Genomic DNA, 23,805 nt, shown 5'->3' with positions numbered 1-23,805 from the left:
CATTGTCCTTTGGTTATATGACTGAAATTACAAACTCACTGAACCGAGCCAGGAACATAATGAAGAATGTGAGAAAGTTCCACAGACGGGGCAATGTCTCCGAGCGTGGTTGCACATCACTACGCTAAGATGCTGACTGAAAGTTTCTACATAAGCATTTACTACTCTCTACAACTAATTAAGCACAATTGCAGAATATTAATTCACAATTAGATTATCTCTCCAGAGTTCTGCTCAATGCAAGATTGCACCATAAGAGTACCTTTTTGTATACAGGTCATACATGTGTGATGGACCATATCCTTGTGCACTCTGTGAACTTTACAGGTTGTGTTCAAGACATGATAACTTTATTACTTGTTAAGTTGCCCTTTGCTTGTTATTTATGATGCATAATTCAAATATGTCAATAAAAGAACCTTTTTTGAATTGAATGGAATGAGCCACATCCTGGGATGCTGCAGGTACTTTATACTATAGTCTATTTTTTGGTCTGAGCCCATTGATGGATTCAAATGCCGAAAGTGTAAAACACCTGGCAGTGCAGTGCATGTTCTCCAGAAGTGTATTTAAAGTTCTCTACAATGCTGGTTCTTCCAATTTTCTACAGAACTTTTGCTTTTGCTTTTAAAAAAAAAAGTATTTTCTGGCTTCACGTGTGCAACATCCAAGGAGGTCCATCAATGTAAAAATGGTTGATCGATACCCCACATCAGATTGAAAACTTGGATGATCAGATAAATTTCAAGGTGCTATTCTTTAAAACAAAGTAATTCCCAACTTTCTTCGCATTATAGCAGAACAATTATTAGCGTCGCTTCTGCGATCAGGTGGCCTGAAAGGCACAATATTTAAAAGCACAGAATGAATATTGTTATTAATGGCGACATGGTGTGAGGCAAAATGATTTCTTCTGAGCCTCAGGGAAATGTTGTTGGAAACACTTTGTTTTGTTATCAATTTCAATTGTATGAATTTTATTAATTTCTGAGCAAGATGCTACAACTATGAATGGCAGTTTTTTCATATTTTGTAATTTAGGCATAAATTTATTTTAAAATTAGGTCATTATGCAAACTTGCATGTCCAAAGGAGGAGTGGGGTGGGGGAGGGGGGTGGGGATAATGAAGAGGATTTTGGGCTGAATGGCTAACCAGGTTTAAAAAAAAACCTAGCTCATTTTTCTGGTTCAGAAGCTCTTGGATGAGAACCTGTTTGAAAAGAATTAATTTCAAGGGTTTGTTCCCTTCTGTCCACAAATGCTCTCCGTCTGTTCAGTCGAAGGTCACTTACCCAGAACCTAGTGTAGGAGTACAGCACTCTCTTTGAAGAAGAACATTAAAGACATTGTGTTCTTTGTGTTCAGCTTATTGAATATTTTGGGGGGAGTGCTTAGTGAAGCATTTTGTAACGAGTTGCAATCAGAGTGGTAGAAATTTTGCAGATTTTAATTGAAATCTCTCTTATTCCACAAATTGTGAGTGCTGTAATTGAAACTGTGATCAGTTAACAATGATTCTGCTTTAATTACAGTTTTTCAATGTCTTAATTATGTTTTTCAACAAGAATCAATTAATGTTTTAGAAAGCTTTAAATGCACAGCAGAAATAGGAAAATGGCAGCTAATTATAGTGTTTATACAAATGGGGAGACAAATGTCTTGTAATTTCTCTGCATATCATCATTTTGTACTTTGTAGGCCCTCATTATCAGTGAAGTGGTTGTTGATTGCAAGTGTGTCAACTCCGTCCGTGAAGATTTGCTCATCTTTTCTGCAATATCTGTAACAGCAGGCACTGAAGAGAATGGAGGAAAATAGTCAGGATTCTTAAACTGCTGCCTTGGTTAATGAAATAAGAACCATTTCAAGACAACGGCAAATAAAACATTGAGTCTGAGATTTTTTTAAGTTTCTTAAGTTGAACTCAGTGCATACATCTTGGGCATAAACAATACTTCAACATGTAGAAACTAAGGGGATCTCCTGTACAAAGCCATCTTGTTCATTAAACAGATCTAAAATGCCACAATTAATTAGTAGGTTGAATTTGGAATGAAGCTGTGGAGAGAGAAATAGTTTCTGTTTTAGGCTGATGACCTTTCATCCAATGGCCCCCAACAAATGTTCTTGCAGCGTAGAAGTAAGCCATTTGGCTCATATCGTGTGTGCTGAGCAGTGTGCCCTTTGTCACCAATCTCATTGATCTGCCTTCGGTTCATGTCCCATTCAAGGACTTTTTCAATTGCATGGCTAACATAGTTGAATCTGCCTTGGTCACCTTCCCGGCAGCTGCTTCCATATAACTACAGTATCAAATGGCCCGAATACGCCTGGGATTGTCTGATCTCGGAAGCTAAGCAGGTCCAGGACGAGTCAGTACTTGGAGGGGAGACCGACTAGAAACACCAGGTGCTGTCGGTTTCTGTGAGGGGACACTGCGTGACGACTCTCTGCCTTACTGTGGTCAAAAGTTAAAGAATTTCATCTATGTTACATTCTAAATGTAGTATTACATAACAGTAATGGTACCTTTACCACCATGCTCTGAATGAAATGCTTGCCCCTTTGACTTTACCCCTTTCTAATTTTGAACTCTCCTATCCTGGGATAAAGATTGTGACCATCTACCCTGTCTATGCTCTTTAAAATCTTCTAGAACTTCATCGTTGCCTCTCAGCTGCTTGTGTTCCAGTGAGAACAAACTCAGTGTATCAGATCTCTCTGATGTAAGTAAAGACCTCCATTCCAGGCAACATCCTGAATATCTTTTGCAATCTTTCTGATGCAGCCACTGACCTCCCTGTGGTGTGGAAGACCAGAACTGTACACAATACAAGTGCGGCTGTTTGGTACCAAATGCCTTCTCTGTCCTATCATTGATCAGAACGCTAACATGGCTTCACCCTTCAGAGTTAAACAGGAAAATCTAGACCCTGTGATTGTAGGGGAATGCACAAGGATGCAGCTGGTCACACAGCATCTTTACGAAGTGTAACCAATGTTTGAGCCCTTCATCAAGGTATGACCAAAAAGAAGGCAGGTGGCTGAATAAAAAGGTGGGGTGGGGCAGGAGGAAGGGAAAGATGGTGGAAGGGGCAGGGGAGGAGTACAGGCTAATGTGTAAGGGGTCACAGGTGGATATCGGTGGGAGGGTAGAAGAGAAAAATGCTAAAACGTGATGGGGAGAGAGGGTAGCTCTGAACAGAGAAGGAAGGAGAGTGGGGAAATTGAGGAAAGGAGACAAGGATAGGGAAAGAGAGAGACTCTGGGAAGCAGTTTAACGGAAACTGGAGAAGTTGATATTAATGTCGTCTGGGTGGAGAGTGCCTTGGCAGAAATATTGATGTGCGGGTGGCCTCTGTATGGCAGTGTACAAGGCTATGGGCAGACATGCCAGCTTGGGAAGGGAGTATAAAATTGAAATGGTTGGGTTTTGGGAGGTCCCCTTTATTGCGGTGGACAAAGCAAAGGTCCTCAACAAAATGATCTCCCACACAGTGTCCAGGTTTTCCGATGGAGAGGATGTCACAATGGGAGCTCCAGATGCAGTAGGTGACCCCTGCAGATTCACAAATGAAGTGTTGCTTCACTTGAAAGAAGTCTTTGGGGCCCAAGGGGGTGATTCACGATTTTTGTAGGGACCACTTCCTCCAGGACTCCCTCATTCACTCATCCTTTCCCACTATTCTCGTGGGTAGAAAGAACGAGTTTCACTGGGCTATAGGTTCCAGCATGAGCACGTGAGCAGAAATATTTATGTGATTCAATATCAGCTTTGGATGTTGTGCTTATCTAAAACAGAAGGTTCATCTTGAGCTGATCATGTTAAATGTTGAAAGGAAGAGTCACGTTGCTGTCACATTTGTGTTTCTGCTGTTATTTTGTTAAATTTTGATATTTTGGGTAGTGAAAACTGTCTTAACGTGTCAGCTTCCTTTACACCCTCCCATGTTCACATACAATTGCTGTGGATTTTAAAAATTGAATTTTCTAGACTATTATTAATGTTAAATTTATGGGGGGGGGTGGTGACTATTACATCGATATTACTTTTGAGGGGAAGAAATACACACTAGAATCCAAAATACCTTATCAGTCATCCAAAAGATCTCTTTTAAAAAAAATAGAACTAAAACACAATGAATTTAAGTAATAATACAGAGCCTGTGCAACACAACACATGTCCTGCCCACCAGGGAGGTTAGGACCGTGGTAAGTATCAGTTTCGTCGGAGGTGGGAGATCTGATGGGCAGGTGACCGGGGCTGAGGTGGAAGTCCACGATGTAGTGTCGGGAGCTCTGATGGGCGAGTGGAAGGGGGCCAAAGCGCGAGTCCATGTTGGAGGCATCGGGAGTTCCGATGGGTGGGGGGCCGGGCCTGAGGTGAGAGACAAGGGGAGAATTTTACAAGAGATGTATGGAGAATTCCAGTTTTTTTTTGGCTAAAAGTAGGGGCTTGACTTTTACAGAAGATTGACTTTTACATGCATATATGTGACATGCCAAGAGAAAATGTTACTGTTAGGAACCACATATGTACTGTTCATGATTATTCTGTTGGGAGGCAGATTTGTTCTTTCCCACTGGATACATCAATATCAAGGGGAAAATGCAATAAATGTTGGAAATATTCAGATCTGGGTCCATGGGAAAGCTTTTTTTTTTGCAGTAAGTAAATAAATCTATTCACTCTGGAAAATAATGCGGCAAATTTTTGTAACTGTGCTTCCCTGATGTGCTGACCCTTTGGCTGGTTCTGTACCTATTATAAACAGTTTACTCACTCTGCAATTGGATTGGAGAAATAAGGGATTATGTAATAAGTCACCAAAGAAGAGGTACCAACACTCAACCCCAACCCTCCAATTTTCCCCTGCAACCGCTGCAACCGTGCCTGCCTGTCCCACGTCGGACTTGTCAGTCACCAACGAGCCTGCAGCAGACATGGACATACCCCTCCATAAATCTTCATCCGCGAATCCAAGCCAAAGAGAAAGAGAAGAGAATAAGTCTCTTTGCTTTCTGATTACAGGACCCAATCTATTGTAGTATGGTGCTTTAAATTAAGCGACATAAGTGACTGTCATCAGTATTGGGGATTTAAGTGTGACCAACCCTGCACAAGGCTGAAAGGTGTTGTTGGCTCATGCCAATAATAGTTTAATCACTTTACAAATCAATGCCATGATGAATTGGATGGAGCAGGCCTTGCAACATTGGAGTTAACACAAAGCATCTGAGCTTGTTGAAATGAAATTGGCACAGAATGCTGGAAATATTCAGCAGGTCAGGCAGCTTCTTTAGAGACCGAAAGAGCTGAAGTCTTTCATCAGAAGCAGCAAAGCTGAGAGAGAAAAGGTTTTAAAATGCAAAGAAGGGGGAATACACCAGGAGAGATTTGAGATGAATGAGAATTGCAATTGATCTTGCTGGAGAGATGGATATATATAAAATGAAGTCCCACTTGGGAGTAAATAATCATTGATGGAAGTTGAGAAACATCGAAGTCGCTCAAAATCTGCAACAGAAGGGTTTCCTCCATTGATCCAGTTTCTTTTTTCATCCCAAATGGGTGCTGGGCACTTAATTGGCCACTGTGAATTGCTCCTTTGGTGCAGGGAGATGGGGATGTGCGAGGGGGAGTAAGTTGCTGGAATTCGGGGAAATAAGAGGGTAAATGGGACAGATAGGATTGCTCCCTTGGGAACAGGGATGGACTTAATGAGCTGTTGTCGCCATTTCTCTGCTGGTAAAAGATCAGTTGAAGCTTTTCACAAAGAGGTCACTGAATCTGATCTTTGCTTCTCCAATGTAGAGAAGATCCTATAATGAGCAGTGAATACAATACACCAAATTGGGTGAATCGCAAGCGAGTCGCTGCTTCATCTGGAAGAAGGATTTGGGCCTCTATGTGGTGGAAGGGAAGAGGCAAAGAGACACATTTGGCATTTACTATTGTTACATGGGAAGACACCACAAGAAGAGGAGTAGCTCTTGGTTACAACAGAGGAGTTACCCAAAGTGTCCTGGAGCGAAAGGTAAATGGATGGAAGAGGAATCCGTGTTGGGTAGCGGGATCATGTTGGAGATTGTGAAAGTTAATCTTTTGAAATATATTGCTGCAACTATCCGTCTCGAGCAACCCGCAAAAACATTGCGGAAAATAAATAGGTAGAAATACAGAAGTTTAAAGTTGGCGCGCCTCGCCAATCTTGTAACACACACTCAAGCAACCAGAAAATTCACTTAACCGTCTCAAGCAACCTGCAAAAACATCACGGAAAATAAATTGGTAGAAATACAGAAGTTTAAAGTTGGCACGCCTCACCATTAGTTTGCCAATCTTGCAACACACACTCAAGCAACCAGAAAATTCACTTAACCGGCATCTACCAATTCCCATAGGTGCCAGATACCATGGGTTTTGCTGTGTATTTTAGCAAGCTGATTAGAAGCAAACGGTTCGTCTCATTTCACTTTGTTTGCTTTTAATTTTTGTGTATTTTTTTTAAAAAGTATTCAATTGCCTACTCAACTCTGCCGGCAATCCCCTTTGAAATGAATGAGGTTCCTTGACCCTATGTCATGCTTGGCAATGGAATTGAAGGGGTGATTCTCTGGCATTTGTGGGACATTCCCAGTGATGCTGGGCTCTGGATATGATGCAGGTAGCAGCATTTGTCCCCACACACAGCAGGTTTGATGGTCTGCAATATCATTGTGAATGGTTGAATGCCTCAGGAGGATGACCATTCTCATGAAAGGTCTTTGACTGAAACAGTTTGACAGAACCTGTTGCCCTTGGCAAGCCACCTACATTTATTGCTGATGTAGAGAAAAAAAAGGCTTGCTTGCCTCTTGTGGATTCCCTTATGTCATCTTGCAGTTAAGTGAAGCTCAAACATTCCAATTAGCAAGACTCTGTATGGGGGCACCAATACCTCTGAGCAAAAATCCCTGCAAAAGGTAATGGACACAGCCCAGCACATTATGTGCAAAACTCTCCCCACCTTTGAGAAAATCTACATGGAACTCTGCCATCAGGGAGCAGCAGCAATCATCAAGGATCTACAACACCAAGGACATGCTCAGTTCTTGCTGCTGCCATCAGGAAAGAGGTTGAGGTGCCACAGGACTCGCACCACCAGGTTACAATTGCTTTCCCTCCTCGCTCAGACTCCTAAATGATAAACTCAAGCAGAGTCCTGTTTAAAGACTCTTACTTTACACATTATTAGGGAGTTATTTTTTTCTGCATTTGCATTCAATTTGTTTACTTTTCTTTGTTTACATTTCTCTTTTGTATGTGTATTTCTTTATCTTGAGTACACCGATAAGTAGAAATTCTATCTGGGAAATCTCAGGGTTGTATGTGATGTCTGACGATAACTTTGAACTTGAACTTTGGAAAGGTTTGGTTTGACGATCCCTTCGTCCTTGCTGTCTCTCTTATAGCTTTTAACTAGCCCTGCTGCAGATTCAATTTAGAGACTATAAATTTTGCCAACATTCAGAAATATGTTGTTCTGATAATCTTAATAAATATATTCAAAAAATGCATTACCTCTATTCCTAGAGCAATCAACGTGAAAATAAAAGCTGTTGAAACTTTTTAACAAGCTTCTCATTTCTGACCTCTCTTCAAAGTCAATAGATAGTTCTTTTGCTCTCTTGTTCCTCAGTTCTACCCTAACTGCTTCTCTCTTATCTCTACCAGTGATATCCCTCCCCTGACTGTAGTAATTGTCTTTTATAGCTTTTGCTACTTTTTTTTTTAATGATCTTTTATTTTCAAGAAGCTTTATGTCCATGTGGTTCCAGTGCTGATTTTAATTTTTAAACTTGATCTTTTCAGAAGCTGTATATGTTCTGTTAAAAAGGTAAGTCTCTACTGATTTAATGTTCAAAAGTCCTATCTGAAGCTTTGTTTATCCTTCAAAGGCATACAGTAGGATTCAGCAGTGAAGCTGGGATCTGTTCCCAGTATTAATTCTGATCATCTCATCAAATGAAGCCCTTCCTTCCAATGCCTTTTTTTTGTTTTTTCTTTAAACCAGCAGATGCCTTACATGATTTCCAGTATTCTGTTTTTATTACTGCTTTATCCTTAATTTCCCTATCTGTTTATTTCTGTAACTGATAATTTGTTGAGTCATTGACAAATAATTGAAATTGATATGTTGTAGTCGCAATGAGGGAAAGTAGTCTAATGTGAATGCTGTCCAGTTGGAAAAACTTCACTTGTTTTTCACACGCGTGTATTTGAACAACACTCCCCGGAAACCTTACGCACAACTGGGTGGAAGTGACGTCATTTTGCAGCCCGCTGTTTACCCTGCAGTCAGCAACCTCCTGACGGCTGACTTCTGTGGCGCACTCGCGACGTAGGTGAGCCGCCACAATAGAATAATAGTCCAGATCCACACTTGTCTGCTTTCAGAAACGCCTATATCAGGATAATTCTGGAGTGGCGGCAGCAGTGGTACCTTCTGCTTGGCATGCTCTTGGCTCTTGGATACCTGTGTTGTATTGGTGGGAACCTCCCGGAGTTCGGCAGGGCAGCATTAAAGTGCACAGGTTTCCCAAATGTCAGGCATGGAAATCCACTTGTAGAACCATCATCAGGATAACTTGCCTCAAGTGCAAAAATCCATCCAAATAACAGGAGAAATCAACTGCCACAGAGATAACAAAGAAGCACGTCCATGTTAAGCATCAAACATCATTTTTATATATCCTATCCTGACCCTTTTTTAAAATTATTCCTGTGTGCGTCTGGGTGTTTCAACTTAAACTTTTGAATTATGTTTTTATATATATTTTTAAAACAATTATTTGGCGATTTTGTGGTTTGAATATGTAAATGACATCTGTAAGCATTGATGAGCAGGGGCCTGTCAAAACTCTTCGTCAGCGTGTCTGGCGACTTGCATGAGAGGTCTGCACTGCTCTAAGCCCCTCTGCTGAGCTGGGAACCAGGCTCCCAGTGAAAATCACCCAGGACAGTACTGGAAGGAGCATGGCCCATGTGGCACGTGACTAGGGTGAAAGATATGGCATGAGAGAATTTCCAAATGAAATTGCACCAAAGTAAGTTGATCGCCTGAGCAATGTGGTTTGTGGTGCACTTCACGGCAGAAACATTAAGGTATCTGCATGGATGTTTTGGACACAATCTAATTTGTGAAATTTTTAGTTTAAATTTTTTTATAATTTAAAATTAAAAAAAAATTTATATGGCATAGTAACAGGTCCGCAAGCCTGTGCTGCCCAGTTTATACTCAATTAATCTTCAACACCCCCCCTGATACATTTCGAACGCTGGGAGAAAACAAGAGACCCGGGACAAATCCACGCAAACACGGGGAGATCGAACAAACTCCTGTCAGACAGCGTGGGATTCAAACCCCAGTCCCGATCGCAAGTGCTGTAAAGGCGTTGCGCTAACCGCTACGGCAACTGTGACTAGAATGAAATTGTGGGAGGGAGAGAGGAAAGAAGACTGCTTGATGATGTTCATTTCCTCTCTGGAGACGTACAAGGGACTGCAGATGCTGGAGTCTGAAACTAATTGCAATCTGTGGAAGGAACAATGAGTTAAGCAGCATCAGTGGGAGACATTGAATGGTCATAATTTCAGGTCAAAGCCCTTCAACGAGACTGGAAATGAGAAGAGAATCCAGTGTAAAGAGGATGGGGTGGAAGGGACAAATGGGGCCCACGTGGGACTGGTGAAGCACTGTGGACAGAGACAGAGGATTGGCCGATGCCAGACAAAGGGAGAGTAGGCGAGGTATGATTTCAATTCACACTACTGACCCACGACTGCATCGCCAGATCCAGCTCCGTTTGCAGGTGACCCAACAGTCGTCGGCCTCATCAGCAACAGTGATGAGTTGCACTACAGAGAAGAGGTGGACAATCTTGTGGTATGGAGCGAGAGTAGCCACCTGAGTCCTGCAGTGGACAAGATTAAAGAGATGATCATGGAATTCAGGAGGATTAGGAATGACCATCCTCCATGGCACATCAGCAACTCTGTAATGGAGAGCACCAAGTTCCTTGGAGTTCACTTAACGAGTGACCTGTCGTGGACACTTAACATCTCCTCACTTGTCACTAGAAAGGCGCAACAACGACTTCACTTCCTGAGAAGACTGAAGTGGGCAAGGCTACTGGGCATCATTATGTCAACTTTCTATAGGAGCTTTATTGAGAACGTTCTGGCCGACTGCATTATAGTGTGGTACGATTGCTGGAGAGAAATGGATTGGAGGTCAATCCACAGGACTTGTAAGAGTGAGTGTTTTTCATGAATAATCCTTTCAAACACTGTGGGGGGCGGGGGGAGCCAAATACACGTCTGCTTTCCTGAATAAAGTCTTAGTGAAAATGTCCTTATCTGTGTTGCCAGGTTTGAAACTTTATCTTAAATAACCAAATTATTTTCAGTGGACCACTGTATTAATTTAAAAATAAGTCTTTAGCTTTGGAGTACTCCTTTTGATATGCGATCGATGAGAAATATAGACTCTTTTTAGTGAGTGGGTGAGGTGATGAACAAAATATATTTGATTTCATTACAGTGTTGGAGAAAGTTGTCAAAAGATTGCATTTTCCAGCTCTTCACATTTTAAAAAGGCTATGTTTTCCATAACAATAAATGGCGAATCCAAGTATTTAGCTGGTGACATTTATCATGCAGTTCATTCCATTCACTTGAAGTCACAATAGACCACTGGGGCGCTGAAGACACTGGAATTGTTTCCATAAACGCATGAATAATTTGCTTGTCAGAGAATGACTGCTTTCACAAGTTCTCCATGGTTTCTTCAATATAACTAGAAAGTCAGACTTTGCAGAGGGCAAAGCATAGGAACTCTTCATCAGACTGATATTTTAGAGTTAAAAAAAAAACTCTACTTGTTTTTGTGCACCCCTTCCTGCATCCAAGTCTTTCCAAGATCTTTCAGCAGAATCCTGTAAAAATCTTAACACTGTCTCTTTGCACATCATATATTTTCAGAGCTCCACCACTGGCAAGCCTGCTTTCAGCTTCCTGGGCCCCAATATTTCTAGTTAAAACACAACGCTGGAGAAACTCAGCAGGTCAAACAGTGTACTTTATACAGTACAGATAAAGATGCATAGCCAATTTTTCGGGCTTAAGCCTTTCATCAAGGTCTGAAGAAATGTAGACAGGCACCTGACAAAATGGTTGGGGGGGGGAGGGTGTGATTAGGATGTGTAGGAGCAGGCAGAAGAGCACAGTTCCAAGGGCAGGAAGCCATGGACAGATGTGTCAGAGGGGGAATGCGGCGCGGAATTGAAGTGGTTGGCCACTGGGAGATCTCTCACTTATGTAGACAGAGCAAAGGTGTTCAGCTTGTATTTTTCTCCTCTTTCAAAATACTCCTTAATGCCTGCATGATTGGCCAGACTTTCAGTTAACTGTCCTAATATCTTCTCTTGTAGTTGATGCTGAAGACAATTAGATGAATGTTTCTTTTGAGGCCTTGGAATGTTTTTCTTTGTAAAGGTTCTTTTGAAATGCCCGATGATCGATGATACTCAATGGTTCTGGGGTTGCTCCTTCAATGGGAGTCGGTGCATGAGGTCGTCATCGCTGAAGACATTCCCATCCTCATCACGCACCATCCTTGTGTTGAAAGGCAGCATTATTCCTTTGTTGTCAGCAGGAGCTTCAAGCTCCCTTTCTCTGCCACACCATGATAGGAACATCACTTGAAGTAGTGCTGTGGTTCAAGAAGTTGACTCACTACTACTTCCAAGTGTATTCAGAGCTGGCATCGTTTGCAAAGCTTTTATTGCTACAGATGTATTTGGTGGGATGTGGGGGGAGGGGGGGAGAGAGACACCTTTGGTGAAACAGAAAACCTGTTTTGTTGTGAGAAGCAAAGCTTCACAGGAATGGAATATGAGACCTGGGAATAAGTTAAGAGCCAAGCAGGTCATGTGTGCTGTGTTCAAGTACTTCTATGCTACAGAATAAATGGGATAACCTTGCAATTTTACCAGAGTGTAGCTCTGACAATTCTTCACAGTCCCATTGATGGTCCAAGGCCCAGGAGTTAGTTGTTCTGCTTGATATTAGAAGTGTTTGAAATTAAAAACAAGAGGTTGGGTTTTAATTGGTATTTTTTTCTGTAAGGGATATATTGACTCATCAAGCTTATTGGTACAGATTCTTTTTTTTTGCATATTTTATTTTCATTTGCATCAAATATAGACAATTAACCATTTATCTAATAACATAATAAAAAACAACACAAAATGAAACAAAATTTTATTTTTCCCCCAATCCCTCCCTTCCCCTCCACTATAGAAAGAAAAAAAACCTGAATTTTTACTTTGATCCCTATTCATACTAATCTAACTTGATCATTTTATCCTCTTAAAAATTTAGTTGGGAGCAGGAGCAGGGAGTGTGGACAATATAGACACTTTTTTCAACGAAATCCATGTACGGTTTTCAAATCCTATAAAAATTCTCAAGTTGGTTCCTTAAATTGTATGTAATGTGTTTCAATGGAATACAGTTTTATATTTCAATCTGCCATTGTTCGAACCTTAATAAATTGTCTGATTTCCATGTTACTGCTATATATTTCTTTGCTACCACTTTTGCTACAGTCAAAATTTAAAAAAAAATACTTTAAATTAATATCTGTTTCATTTAAATTACCAAGTAAGAATGGTCTTGGATCTTTTGGAATTTGTATTTTCATAATTTGTCCCAGTAATATACTCAAATTTTTCCAAACCTTTTCCACATAACTATACTGAATGTAATTATTGGAACAGATTCTTGTTTTAGCTTCTCCTTAGTTTTTTTTCTGTGTGATGGAGGCTGCATTTTCGTGAATAAAAGCTCAGTGATACTATTCTAAACAAGGAACTAGAAAGGTTAAATCTTAGTGAATAGTTAACAAATGGATTGACTAATTATGATCGATACATATTGATATAGAACATTACAGTACAGGTCCTTCAGCCCATGATGTTGTGCCAACTTATCAAACATAATATGTAGCAAAAGATGCTTGAAAATCCACCAGAGCTTTAAAAAAATTGACCCCCTTTGATAGAGCCTACATACTCTTGGGTAAGAACATAATAAATAGGAGAAGAGTGCGCTATCCAGCCCGTCGAGCCTGCTCCACCACTCAATGAGATCATGGATGATCAGCTCATCTCCACCTACCTGCCTATTTCCCCCCGTATCCCTTAATTCCCCGACTTTATTTAAAAAAAAATCTATTCAAGTAACAGCACTGGAATTCAGTTCTGTCACTTTGGTGTAGCATGCAGTTCCACAGCGACATGATGTGTTGACCAACAATTTCTCGGCAAAAGTGCAAATATCACTGTGGTGTATGTTCAGCTATCTCATTTTTAGTATTGGTCAGTTGTCATCAAAAAAGATTAACATGGAGAATGCATTATTGAAATGTACAATTTGGTATCAGACGATAGTAATTCTGAATAAGATCATTCATAACATCATTGTTGATAGATTTATAGTTCTATAGAACACAGAAACGGACACCAAATCGTCCATGCTGTCCAAGTTGCCTATATGAGTTTGTTTCATTTGGGCCAATTTATTATTGCAGTGTTGTTGGTTAATTTAATTTTTCTTCAACCAACTTTCCATTCAGTGTGATGGTTAAATATTTATTTGTATCCCAGGTGTTACTGATTAACGATCCTTTATGGCTAATTAATATGCCCTCTCAATCACCCTTTTATAAGGGTATGTGTACATGACATGTATGCATTATTATTATCTCAATTCTCAACGCTTCTTATTTTAAAGCTCTTGTCCTGGGGCTTCCACTACTTTATTGTTTAATTGTCATTGCTTATTTTGATTTCCTGCAGTTTGTGGCTGCAGCAAGGACTTCGTTTCCTTTCAAGGATGCAAAAAAAAAAGAAAAAAAAAAGGATGTGTCATGTGCCAACAGAATGTATGAAGGCACAAGATAAAATTAGTAAGGACATCCCTTTGTTGTTCAGAGATTCTTGCCTTAAACCTGTGTGCATTTCAGTACTGATCTTTATTCCATAATTTAAACATTAGCCTTGGGCAAGGTGGTAGACTAGTGTTGTGATTCAGTATACAGTACAGAATCCTCACAAGGAAAAAGAGAAGTAGAGATAATTTGGTCACATTTTAATTCGAATTTGCCTCATTGGGTGAAATCACAGCAGATGGAAATCTAGTTCATGTGCTATACAAGAGGAAATGTTATGGAAAGCTTTATTTCATGATGTACGTCAAAGATCAGTCATGATTTTTTTTAAGAGCTTGTGCATGTCTTGAAATATAATTTTTAACACTTTTTTTAAAAACATTTTTTGTTTCAGTCTTCTTCCATTGGTGAAAATTCTACAGGAAACTCCCAACAACCCGGAATTCAGAGTTTTGTTCAAGAACTTTTCCAAGCACAGTACAGGTAACTTAATTTTATATCCCACAAAAAGATTTTTTTTAAAAATTAAATGAAGGATTTTATTTTCTGCACCCATCAAACACACTGGGGACCTTAGCAGCAGAGATCCGGATATGGGACTGCATTTTCACCTGCTAATCCACCTCTACAGGGATGGTGGATGGTGTTTTAGCATTTTGACCCTGCTTTACAATAAATGTTTGTAGTAAATAAATGCCACCGTGTTGGATGTGCCTGAAATTTGTACGGAATAGTGGAATCCCAGCAGGTCTTGCAGAGTAAAGCAGCTGCTGTTTGTTTTCCTTGAAGTTTGTATTTCAGGAACAGTCCTCAGTTTGGTTTGAAGTTACACACTGTTTCTTATGGAGCTGCACTTATAATCAAACTAGTTCATTTATATAGCGCATTTAAGACAACTCACAAAGTGCTGTTCAGATCATAAATTACATCTTAACTTAAAGTGCAGTATAAAACTGGTACCTGAAGTACATACAATGTACAATCAACAATCACTTCAGAGCACTTGTGAGTAAAAATGCACTTCAGCCTGGATTTAAGAGTTAAAGGAAGGGGCTGATCCAATGGAGGGAGGAATGTTGTTCCACAGTTTAGGGGCTGCAATAGTGATCTTCTCTGAGTTTGCGGTTTGATCACAGAACAACCAAGCACCCTAAATTGTCCGATCTGGGGCGGCCTTGAAGTGGAGTAGGGCATTAGGAGATCGGTGATGTTTGGGGGGGGGGGGGGGGGTGGGGCTAGTCCATTAATGTCTTTGTAAACAAACTGGAGAACATTAACATTTATTTGGGCCATACTGGCAGCCAGTGAAGGGAGGTCAGAATAGGGGTGATATGATCCCTCTTCTTGGCACCTGTCAGGAGTCTGGCTGCAGCGTTCTGCACAAATTGCAGACGGGCTAATGATGACTGACTAATTCCTGTATATTAGAGAGTTAAACAGGAGAAAATGAGAACATGGATAACTTTCAGTGACAGGAATGATTTGATTTTAACTATTTTGGCGAATTAGGGATGTTTCCAGACCTCCAGTGTGTTTGAGGTTTTTATCAATAGCACGGGGTGGTATTTTAAACATTCCTTTCCTTTTATTAGAGCTTCAGATTATCAAACACCTGCTGAGAGCTAAAGCTTAATCAGATTGTTTTTTTTTGTTTCAAAGAAAATGTACCAAAAAATTTTGTGCCTCTGAGTAAATGACTTGATTGTGCTTAAATGTATAACCTAATTAAACACGAGGTTACGTATGATACAATATAACTGGATACACAGGCTATACATTACACCTCAAAAGTTAAATAAATGGGACCCAACAGTATCTGACAGATGTTTTCGCTGTAAAAAAGAAACGGGAACAACAGTTCATGCAATTTGGACATGTGAGAAAGTGAAAAAATTTTGGGAAGATCTAAACCAGATACTAAATAAAATCACAAAAAGCAATATACCAAAAAACCCAGAGATCTTCCTCCTAAGTAATATAAAAAAACAAAGAATTTGGACTCGATCTGGATGGAGCACAAAAAAGATTTGTTAGGATAACCCAAGCTGTGGCAAAAAAATGTATTATGTCAACCTGGAAATTAGAAGATAACTTGAGAATACAACAATGGTATATAGAAATGAATAAATGTATTCCATTAGAAAAAATAACATATAATTTAAGAAATAACATTACAATATTTGAACAAAAATATGGGAGCCATACATGAAACACAATAGAGAAAACCTACCGGGGACATCTACCACCTAAAATGACAGAAGGAGAAGAGAATGAAAAGAACTGACTCAGTGGAATTTCTTGTTTATTTTTATTGAGTGACAACATTAACGGGTTTAATGTATCTTATATTCTGAACTTTAAATAAATGGGAGGGGAGGTGAGGGAGGGAGGGAGGGGAGGAGGGAAGGGGGGAGAAAACGACACTATATATTTAAGAAGGAAAATGTATGTATCTTGATCAATATGGTTTATAGTGTGAAAAAAAAAGAAAAAAATGTATAACCTAATTATTATTGCACATAGAAACATTTACAAATCACTAAAACAAAGTAACGTGATTATGGAACCACATGGAAAAGATTTCCTGTGTAGTTCATAACAATCTGAAATGCAAAGTTGAGTAAGTTCCATCCACTTTATCCCAAGCATCATATTCTACCGTTACGGTGGAACTGAAGGATGAATTTAGAAACCTGCCTCAATGAATTGTGGCCTCTATTGTCAGTGCGCAAAATCACTTTCCTAATCAAGTTGGGTAAAAAAAACACTTAACAGTCGGAAAGCTGAGAATCGCTCTTCTTCTGAAGATTAGTCTTTGAGGAAGATGCAGGAATGTGCTCACAGATTCTAGATGTGCATGTTTCTTTTTATATAGCAATACCACACATTCCAGGCATCTCATTAGTGGAAACTTTGGCAATTAAATCTTCCTCCAAAACCATTTAGTTTGCAGTTGAAGGAGAGAGGTGCAGTTGCTTTATTTCCTGTGATCTGCTTTGAAATACTTTGCTGTACATTATAGATGCAGGCTATGGTATCACATCTCAGCAAATTTATACATTGAACATTTTGTTGTCGGTTCTTTTCAAAAGATCTTTACACAAGATGGCCTGCTTTGTACTTCCTTTCTCTCAAGATGGTTGGTGTGTGAAGCATTTTAAAGATTTTCAATTTTGTTTACTCGGAGATTTTGCAGCCTGCTTGGGGCTACGTTGATAAAGCTGTGAGAGGTTAAATTTCATCACACTGAGTAATTTCCACTGCTAGACAAAAATGGCGCTGCTGTAACAGCTGCACTGCTAGTGTGGACCCAGGAGAGCGGACACACAGCACTGCTCCAGAGGGTTCAGCCACCCGCTTCTAATCCCAGTGTCTCTGTACAGGCATTAAACGGCCTTGGGTCCAAGCCCAAGATTGGGGCACCTATGTTTGGCAGCTGCCACAAGGAGTTGCAGACTCTGGGCAGCAGCGGACCAGAGCATGGCTCCAGAAACAGGGAGAACACCCTCTTATTGAAAAGGAGAAGCAGAGGAGATGACCCTACAGTACGGTGTACACTGTGGCAGACCAGCTATGGGCTCAGCAGCTGAAGGCCTGTTATCACTGTAGCAGACCAGCAAGGGACTTGGCATCTGAGGGACCCACACAGTCTGTAGGTGACGCAGTCAGCGACCCTTAGGGGGCTGCAGGCTGCTAGAGATTGGTGGATGAGAACCAGTTATTGGAGTCGGGATTCAATAGGGTGCTGAGGGCAAAGGCCTCCTGATTGTGTTAGAGATCTGGATTTGGAGCTTGGATAGCTGCTGAATCAAACAGGAATCTGCGGCTTCAGAGGCTACAAGAGCGCTGGAGGAGAATCCCTGGACACTCAATTACTCTGAAGGAACTCTCATTTGCTTCTATTTATCTTGTTCTGTAAGGGGTGTTGGATGACACTAATGGCAACTCTTTGTTGTCTTATGGCAAGCAGTCATTTCGTGTAATATTACATGTTTTGTACTATTACGTCAATAAAACAATCTTGAATCTTGAAGTGCTACATGTGTCATGAAGCAGAAACAGAACGACACTAAGTCACATTGGATGTAATGAATAATAGTTCCTTCATTATTTGGCATTCTAAGATGGAGAGTGAAAGATAGTTTGGCCTTTGTCGAAATGGGCTCAGGCTCGAAACGTTGGTTATGTATCTTTATCTTTGCGACTGAGTTTCTCCAGTTTTGTGTGTACTTCACAGAGAAAATATATTTCAAGTTTATTGAGTTAATGCATCATTTCTTGAAAGAGGACAGGATGTCTTGGTTGCAGCACTTGATACAAAGTTGATAGTTAAACATCAAAGTCTATCTTTCTGTAGTGTATTTATCAGTGCATAATTTAATTATGCCGTATAACTTAGTTTGAAGTTCACGGTTTCCATTCAAAGTACAATAACTTGTTAATAGGTGCTTTAGAGCATAAGTCTTGCAGAGTTCAAAGTATATTTGAAATCTTGTAGCTAAAACATGGGATAACGAAGAAACTGAAGCGGCAAGAATGAAGACTGATGAAATAGGGTGCAATTGCTGCCCTGAGTTGCCTTTGACTGTAACAATGATGACAAAACACTTCAAGAATCTGCCTTCAGTTTTCTTTCTCCCATTGCCATTTGAGAGGTCTAAAAATGAATCATGTAAAATTGCCTAGAAAGCTTCATATCCATAATAAATATTTTTGGACAATGAAATGCATTGACATTGGGCAGGTCATACTGCATACCAATGTACGATGCAATGTTCAGTTTGCTCTCCATAGATCTAATAATTATCTACAATCAGATCCATAAGCAAAGCTAAGGACTGCTGGCTTCAGTACAGTGAATGCACAACTCCCAATGCTATTATATCCAAATGTTCCCGCTGTGATAGCAAAGTGTTGTTACGTGACAAATTACTGTAAAAGGACAGGTGAAATTTACTGTGGCCGAGATGAAAGGAAGCACAGTAAGGTATTGGTACTGGAATAGAAATTCAGGTTTGTTTGCCCACTTCTGGAAATGCAGCATCGATGAATCTATGCCTCCGCTGCCAATTACTGCAGTGCCAAATTCTGTCACCAGCCATTCTGAAAGTCTACAGAATCATTCTGGGATCTACATTTCAAACTCCAGCATTTCCCTCCCGACAGCATTCTGCCCCTCCCTCTAACCAAAGTTAGAAAACAAGCATGTGAGGTGTGGGTAGTGTGGGTTGAGGAGTGAACTAAGTGAATTTCTGTGATGGGATGTGTCCAAGTATGTGATGTGAGTGGTGGTACAGAGTGGTGAAGTTGTGTGTATTGCAGCTGATTAGTCTGGAGGAGCAGTGAAACAGGCAGAAATGAAGGAAGACTGAGAAGAAAAAAAAACCAAAAAAAAATGTGCTTGAACTGTGAGATCAACAACACTGTAGATCCTGGAAATCTGAAATAAAAAAAACACTTAAACAGCATTTGTGGAAGAAGAAAAAGTGAGTTAATGACAACCTTGTGTAAGAATTGGTCGTTTCTAATAGTATCCACCACACTGTCAGATCTTGCACTGATTTGTATGCACCCACTGAACTGCATTAAAGGTATGTGTCGCTTAATGTCCCTTCAGGCACCATCTGACCCCATATATGTCTGTGGTCCCATAATTATTCAGTTACCGCCAGCAAGTCCACAGCAATTTAGAAAAAGTGATCGCTAGCTATAGGAAATTGTATACTCTATATCGAAACTGATCTAATGCCCCACTCTCTCCCCACAGCCCTGTATCATTCCCAACTAATCCCATTGCCCCATGCTCTCCCAACAGCCCCGTGTCGGTCCCCACACTGATCCCTCTGCCTATAGCCCTGTGTCAGTCCCCACACTGATTCCACTGCCCTGCTCTCTGCCCACAGCCCTGTGTCAGTCCCTACATTGATCCCTACTTACAAATAAAATGTTTACAGGTACACTATAGTATCCTATATAGCTTTGCTAAGTATATAATGTGGTGTTCACACAATGTCTACATTGCATATCACCCAGTTTCACAGAATGTATCATGGACATTAAGTGGTGCATACCTATACTATAATGTTTCTCATGAGATTATCCAGTTTCCAATCTCAAAATTTAGGGCACTGAGCTCTATGAACAAGTAAGGAATCTAGGTGGAGTTCACTCATAAGAACCAGACACACACAGTTCTGGGAACCTGTTGATGCAAGAGTACTGAATATAAAATGATGACATTTGAGATCAGGCAAAAGATAGTGCATTTAGTGGGTAAGCCCCATGTTCTTCCACTTGATGCAATAAACACTTTTGTCACTTGGTTGACACTCTCATCTTCGATGAATTTGTTTCACCTCAGTCTTTTATTGGTGCTATGTTTTGGCGGATTGTTTGGATCCACCTTTAGCTCTCATTGGGCTTCTTGGGAAGAAGGCGTTATGAGCATCCTTCATTCCCAAATGTCTAGCCGATCAATTCCACCTACCAACATTTTTCCCCACCTTTCCTTATCACAAACATCTTATTATGAATTTCAGATTGCAGGTTGATTCTCAGCATGGGATCAGCTCCCAAGTTCTAAAAATAGAACTTCCTGTGGATTTGAAAATATTTTTTAACATCAATCCAGTAAGGATGACCTCTCATTTTTCGACTGTTTGATGCAGTCATGCACTCTTCAATCCATTGGAATAATTTCTCTCTCCTTACTCCACCACTTCTCCCTTAATTCTTTGATAACTTCACTCATACTACAGACACAGGCAGTCCTGGTTCTGAAAGTGAATGGTGTAGAAATTCTGTTTTTGTGCCGGTTGGAGGAATCGAATGCTGGGTTGCACTGCCATGCAGATATTCTCATTGGAGTTTAGGGGAATCTTTCATATTGCTGCTGTGTTTGTAGGGGAAAATGGCACAAGCTCTCTGCCACATCATTAACCACCTGACTGACATTACTTATGGTTTCCCCTTCGAAGCTTGGATCAAAGAAATTCGAGGGGGCTTTGACAACCTTTATTGACATCAGCAATTCTGACTGTCTGCTACAGGTTGTTTTTATGTCAGTTTCAAAGGAAAAGTCACTTCTGTCACTGGCTCCTTGATAAAATGGAGGCTGCGATTCTCAGCTGGATTTACTTGTGTCTAAAGATGAAGTATGCAGTCAGTTATGAGTGCATTAATCCCTCATTCTTTTTAGTCTAACGTCGAGGTACTCGAGATGGCAGAGGTCGACAGCATCGAGTCCACGCTGCTGAAGATCCAGCTGCGCTGGATGGGTCACGTCTCCAGAATGGAGGACCATCGCCTTCCCAAGATCGTATTATATGGCGAGCTCTCCACTGGCCACCGTGACAGAGGTGCACCAAAGAAAAGGTACAAGGACTGCCTAAAGAAATCTCTTGGTGCCTGCCACATTGACCACCGCCAGTGGGCTGATAACGCCTCAAACCGTGCATCTTGGCGCCTCACAGTTTGGCGGGCAGCAGCCTCCTTTGAAGAAGACCGCAGAGCCCACCTCACTGACAAAAGGCAAAGGAGGAAAAACCCAACACCCAACCCCAACCAACCAATTTTCCCTTGCAACCGCTGCAATCGTGTCTGCCTGTCCCGCATCGGACTGGTCAGCCACAAACGAGCCTGCAGCTGACGTGGACTTTTTACCCCCTCCATAAATCTTCGTCCGCGAAGCCAAGCCAAAGAGAATCCCTCATTCTTCCTCACAAAAGCATTTTTACTCTTTTAAATAAGGCAAAAATTTCCAAATCCAGATTTTTGATTACAACAATTATATTTATTTCCTGGATGCAAGCTACAGACAGTTTCTAAAAACAAAATACTGCCTGTTCCACTGTGATTAAACAGGAAAAGTTAGGTTAGGCAGCGAAAGTAAAAAATCAGAAAGAGCAAGGAGGGTGAAAAAAGCAAATCTGAAGGCTTTATATCTTAATGCAAGAAGCATTCGGAACAAGGTAGATGAATTAGCTGTGGAAATTGAGATAAACAAATATGATTTGATTGGGATTACAGAAACTTGATTGGGATTACAGAAACATGGCTGCAAGGTGGGCAAGCCTGGGAACTTAACATCCCGGGGTATACGATATTTAGGAGGGATCGGCAAGAAAGAAAAGGGGTGGAGTAGTATTGATGGTGAGAGAAGGGACCGACACGATTGACAGAAAGGATATCAACTCGGAAGATGCGGAATCTATATGGGTAGAACTTAGGAATAGCAAGGGGCGGAAAACGTTAGTGGGGGTGGTATATAGGCCTCCAAATAGTAGTGTAGAGGTGAGGGAAGGCATTAAGAGAGAAATTAGAAAAGCGTGCAATAAGGGAACAGCTGTCATCATGGGAGACTTTAATTTACATATAGATTGGACTAGCCAAATTAGTAAAAATACTGAGGAGGAATTCCTTGAATGTTTACGGGACGGTTATCTAGACCAATATGTCGAGGAACCAACTCGGGAGCAGGCCATTTTAGATTGGGTATTATGCAATGATAAGGGGCTAATCAACAATCTTGTTGTATGAGGCCCTTTGGGTAGGAGCGATCACAATATGATCGAATTCTCACTCGACATGGAGAGTGATGAAATTAAAACTGAGACTAGGGTCCTGAATTTAAATAAAGGGAATTATGATGGTATGAGACGGGAGTTGAGTAAGATTGATTGGGTGGTGTTTATGAGGGAGTTGACTGTGGATAGACAATGGAAAGCATTCACAGATCTAATGGAGAAATTGCAAAAATCGTTTATACTGGTTTGGCATAAAAATAAACCAAAAAAGGTGACTCAACCGTGGATAACAAGGGAAATTAGAGACAGCATTAGGTCCAAAGAGAGAGCATATCAATTGGCCCAAAAAAAGTACCACAACCGAAGACTGGGAGCAGTTCAAGATGCAGCGAAGGAGGACAAAGGGATTAACCAAGAGAGCAAAAATAAATTACGAAAGTAAGCTTACGGCAAACATAAAAACCGACTGCAAAAGCTTTTATAAATATGTCAAGAGGAAAAGATTGGTGAAATCCAGAGTAGGTCCTTTGCAGTTGGAATCAGGGGAATATATAATGGGGAATAAGGAAATGGCAGACCAATTAAATTCTTACTTTAGTTTTGTTTTTACAAGAGAGGATACAAATAACCTCCCAAGGATGTTGTGAAACATAGAGACTAAGGCAAGGGAGGAACTGAAAGAAATCAGTATCTCTAAGGACATGGTCTTGGGGAAATTGATGGGATTGAAGGCAGATAAATCCCAAGGGCCTGATAATCTACATCCTAGGGTACTTAAGGAAGTGGCCATTCAGATAGCAGATGCTTTAAGAATTATTTTCCAGAACTTGATAGACTCAGGATCAGTACCCATGGATTGGAGGGTAGCTAATGTTACCCCACTATTTAAAAAGGGGGGTAGAGAAAAAGCGGGGAATTATAGGCCGGTGAGCCTTACATCAGTAGTGGGCAAAATGATGGAATCCATTATTAAGGATGTAATAGCGGAGCATATGACTAGCAGAGAAGGGATCGGACAGAGTCAACATGGATTTACAAATCTATTGGAATTCTTTGAGATGGTGACAGGTAAAATAGATGGGGGAGAGCCAGTGGATGTGGTGTACCTGGACTTCCAAAAGGCCTTCGATAAGGTCCTGCATAAATGACTGGCTTCCAAAATCAAGGCTCATAGGATTGGGGGCAAAGTATTGATGTGGATTGAGAAATGGCTGGCAGGTAGAAGACAGAGAGATGGGATAAATGGCTCGTTTTCTGAGTGGCAGGCGGTGACCAGTGGGGT

General features: G+C 40.7%; 1 protein-coding gene across 4 annotated transcripts in view; it reads left to right on the top strand.

Moving 5' to 3' along the window:
* The window catches only part of usp43a (ubiquitin specific peptidase 43a), a 379,969-nt gene that overhangs the window by 80,238 nt on the left and 275,926 nt on the right, over positions 1–23,805 (top strand). For all 4 annotated transcript variants that reach the window (XM_069929601.1, XM_069929603.1, XM_069929602.1 and 1 more), the window contains exon 3: positions 14,393–14,481. In XM_069929601.1, coding sequence (XP_069785702.1) covers positions 14,393–14,481 — 89 coding nt within the window. The remainder of the gene's footprint in view (positions 1–14,392; positions 14,482–23,805) is intronic.

Source organism: Narcine bancroftii, chromosome 3 (genome assembly GCF_036971445.1).
Source record: "Narcine bancroftii isolate sNarBan1 chromosome 3, sNarBan1.hap1, whole genome shotgun sequence".
Lineage (NCBI taxonomy): Eukaryota > Metazoa > Chordata > Chondrichthyes > Torpediniformes > Narcinidae > Narcine > Narcine bancroftii.
The sequence above is the reverse complement of the archived record's forward strand: the minus strand, read 5'-3'. Positions and strand labels throughout refer to the sequence as shown.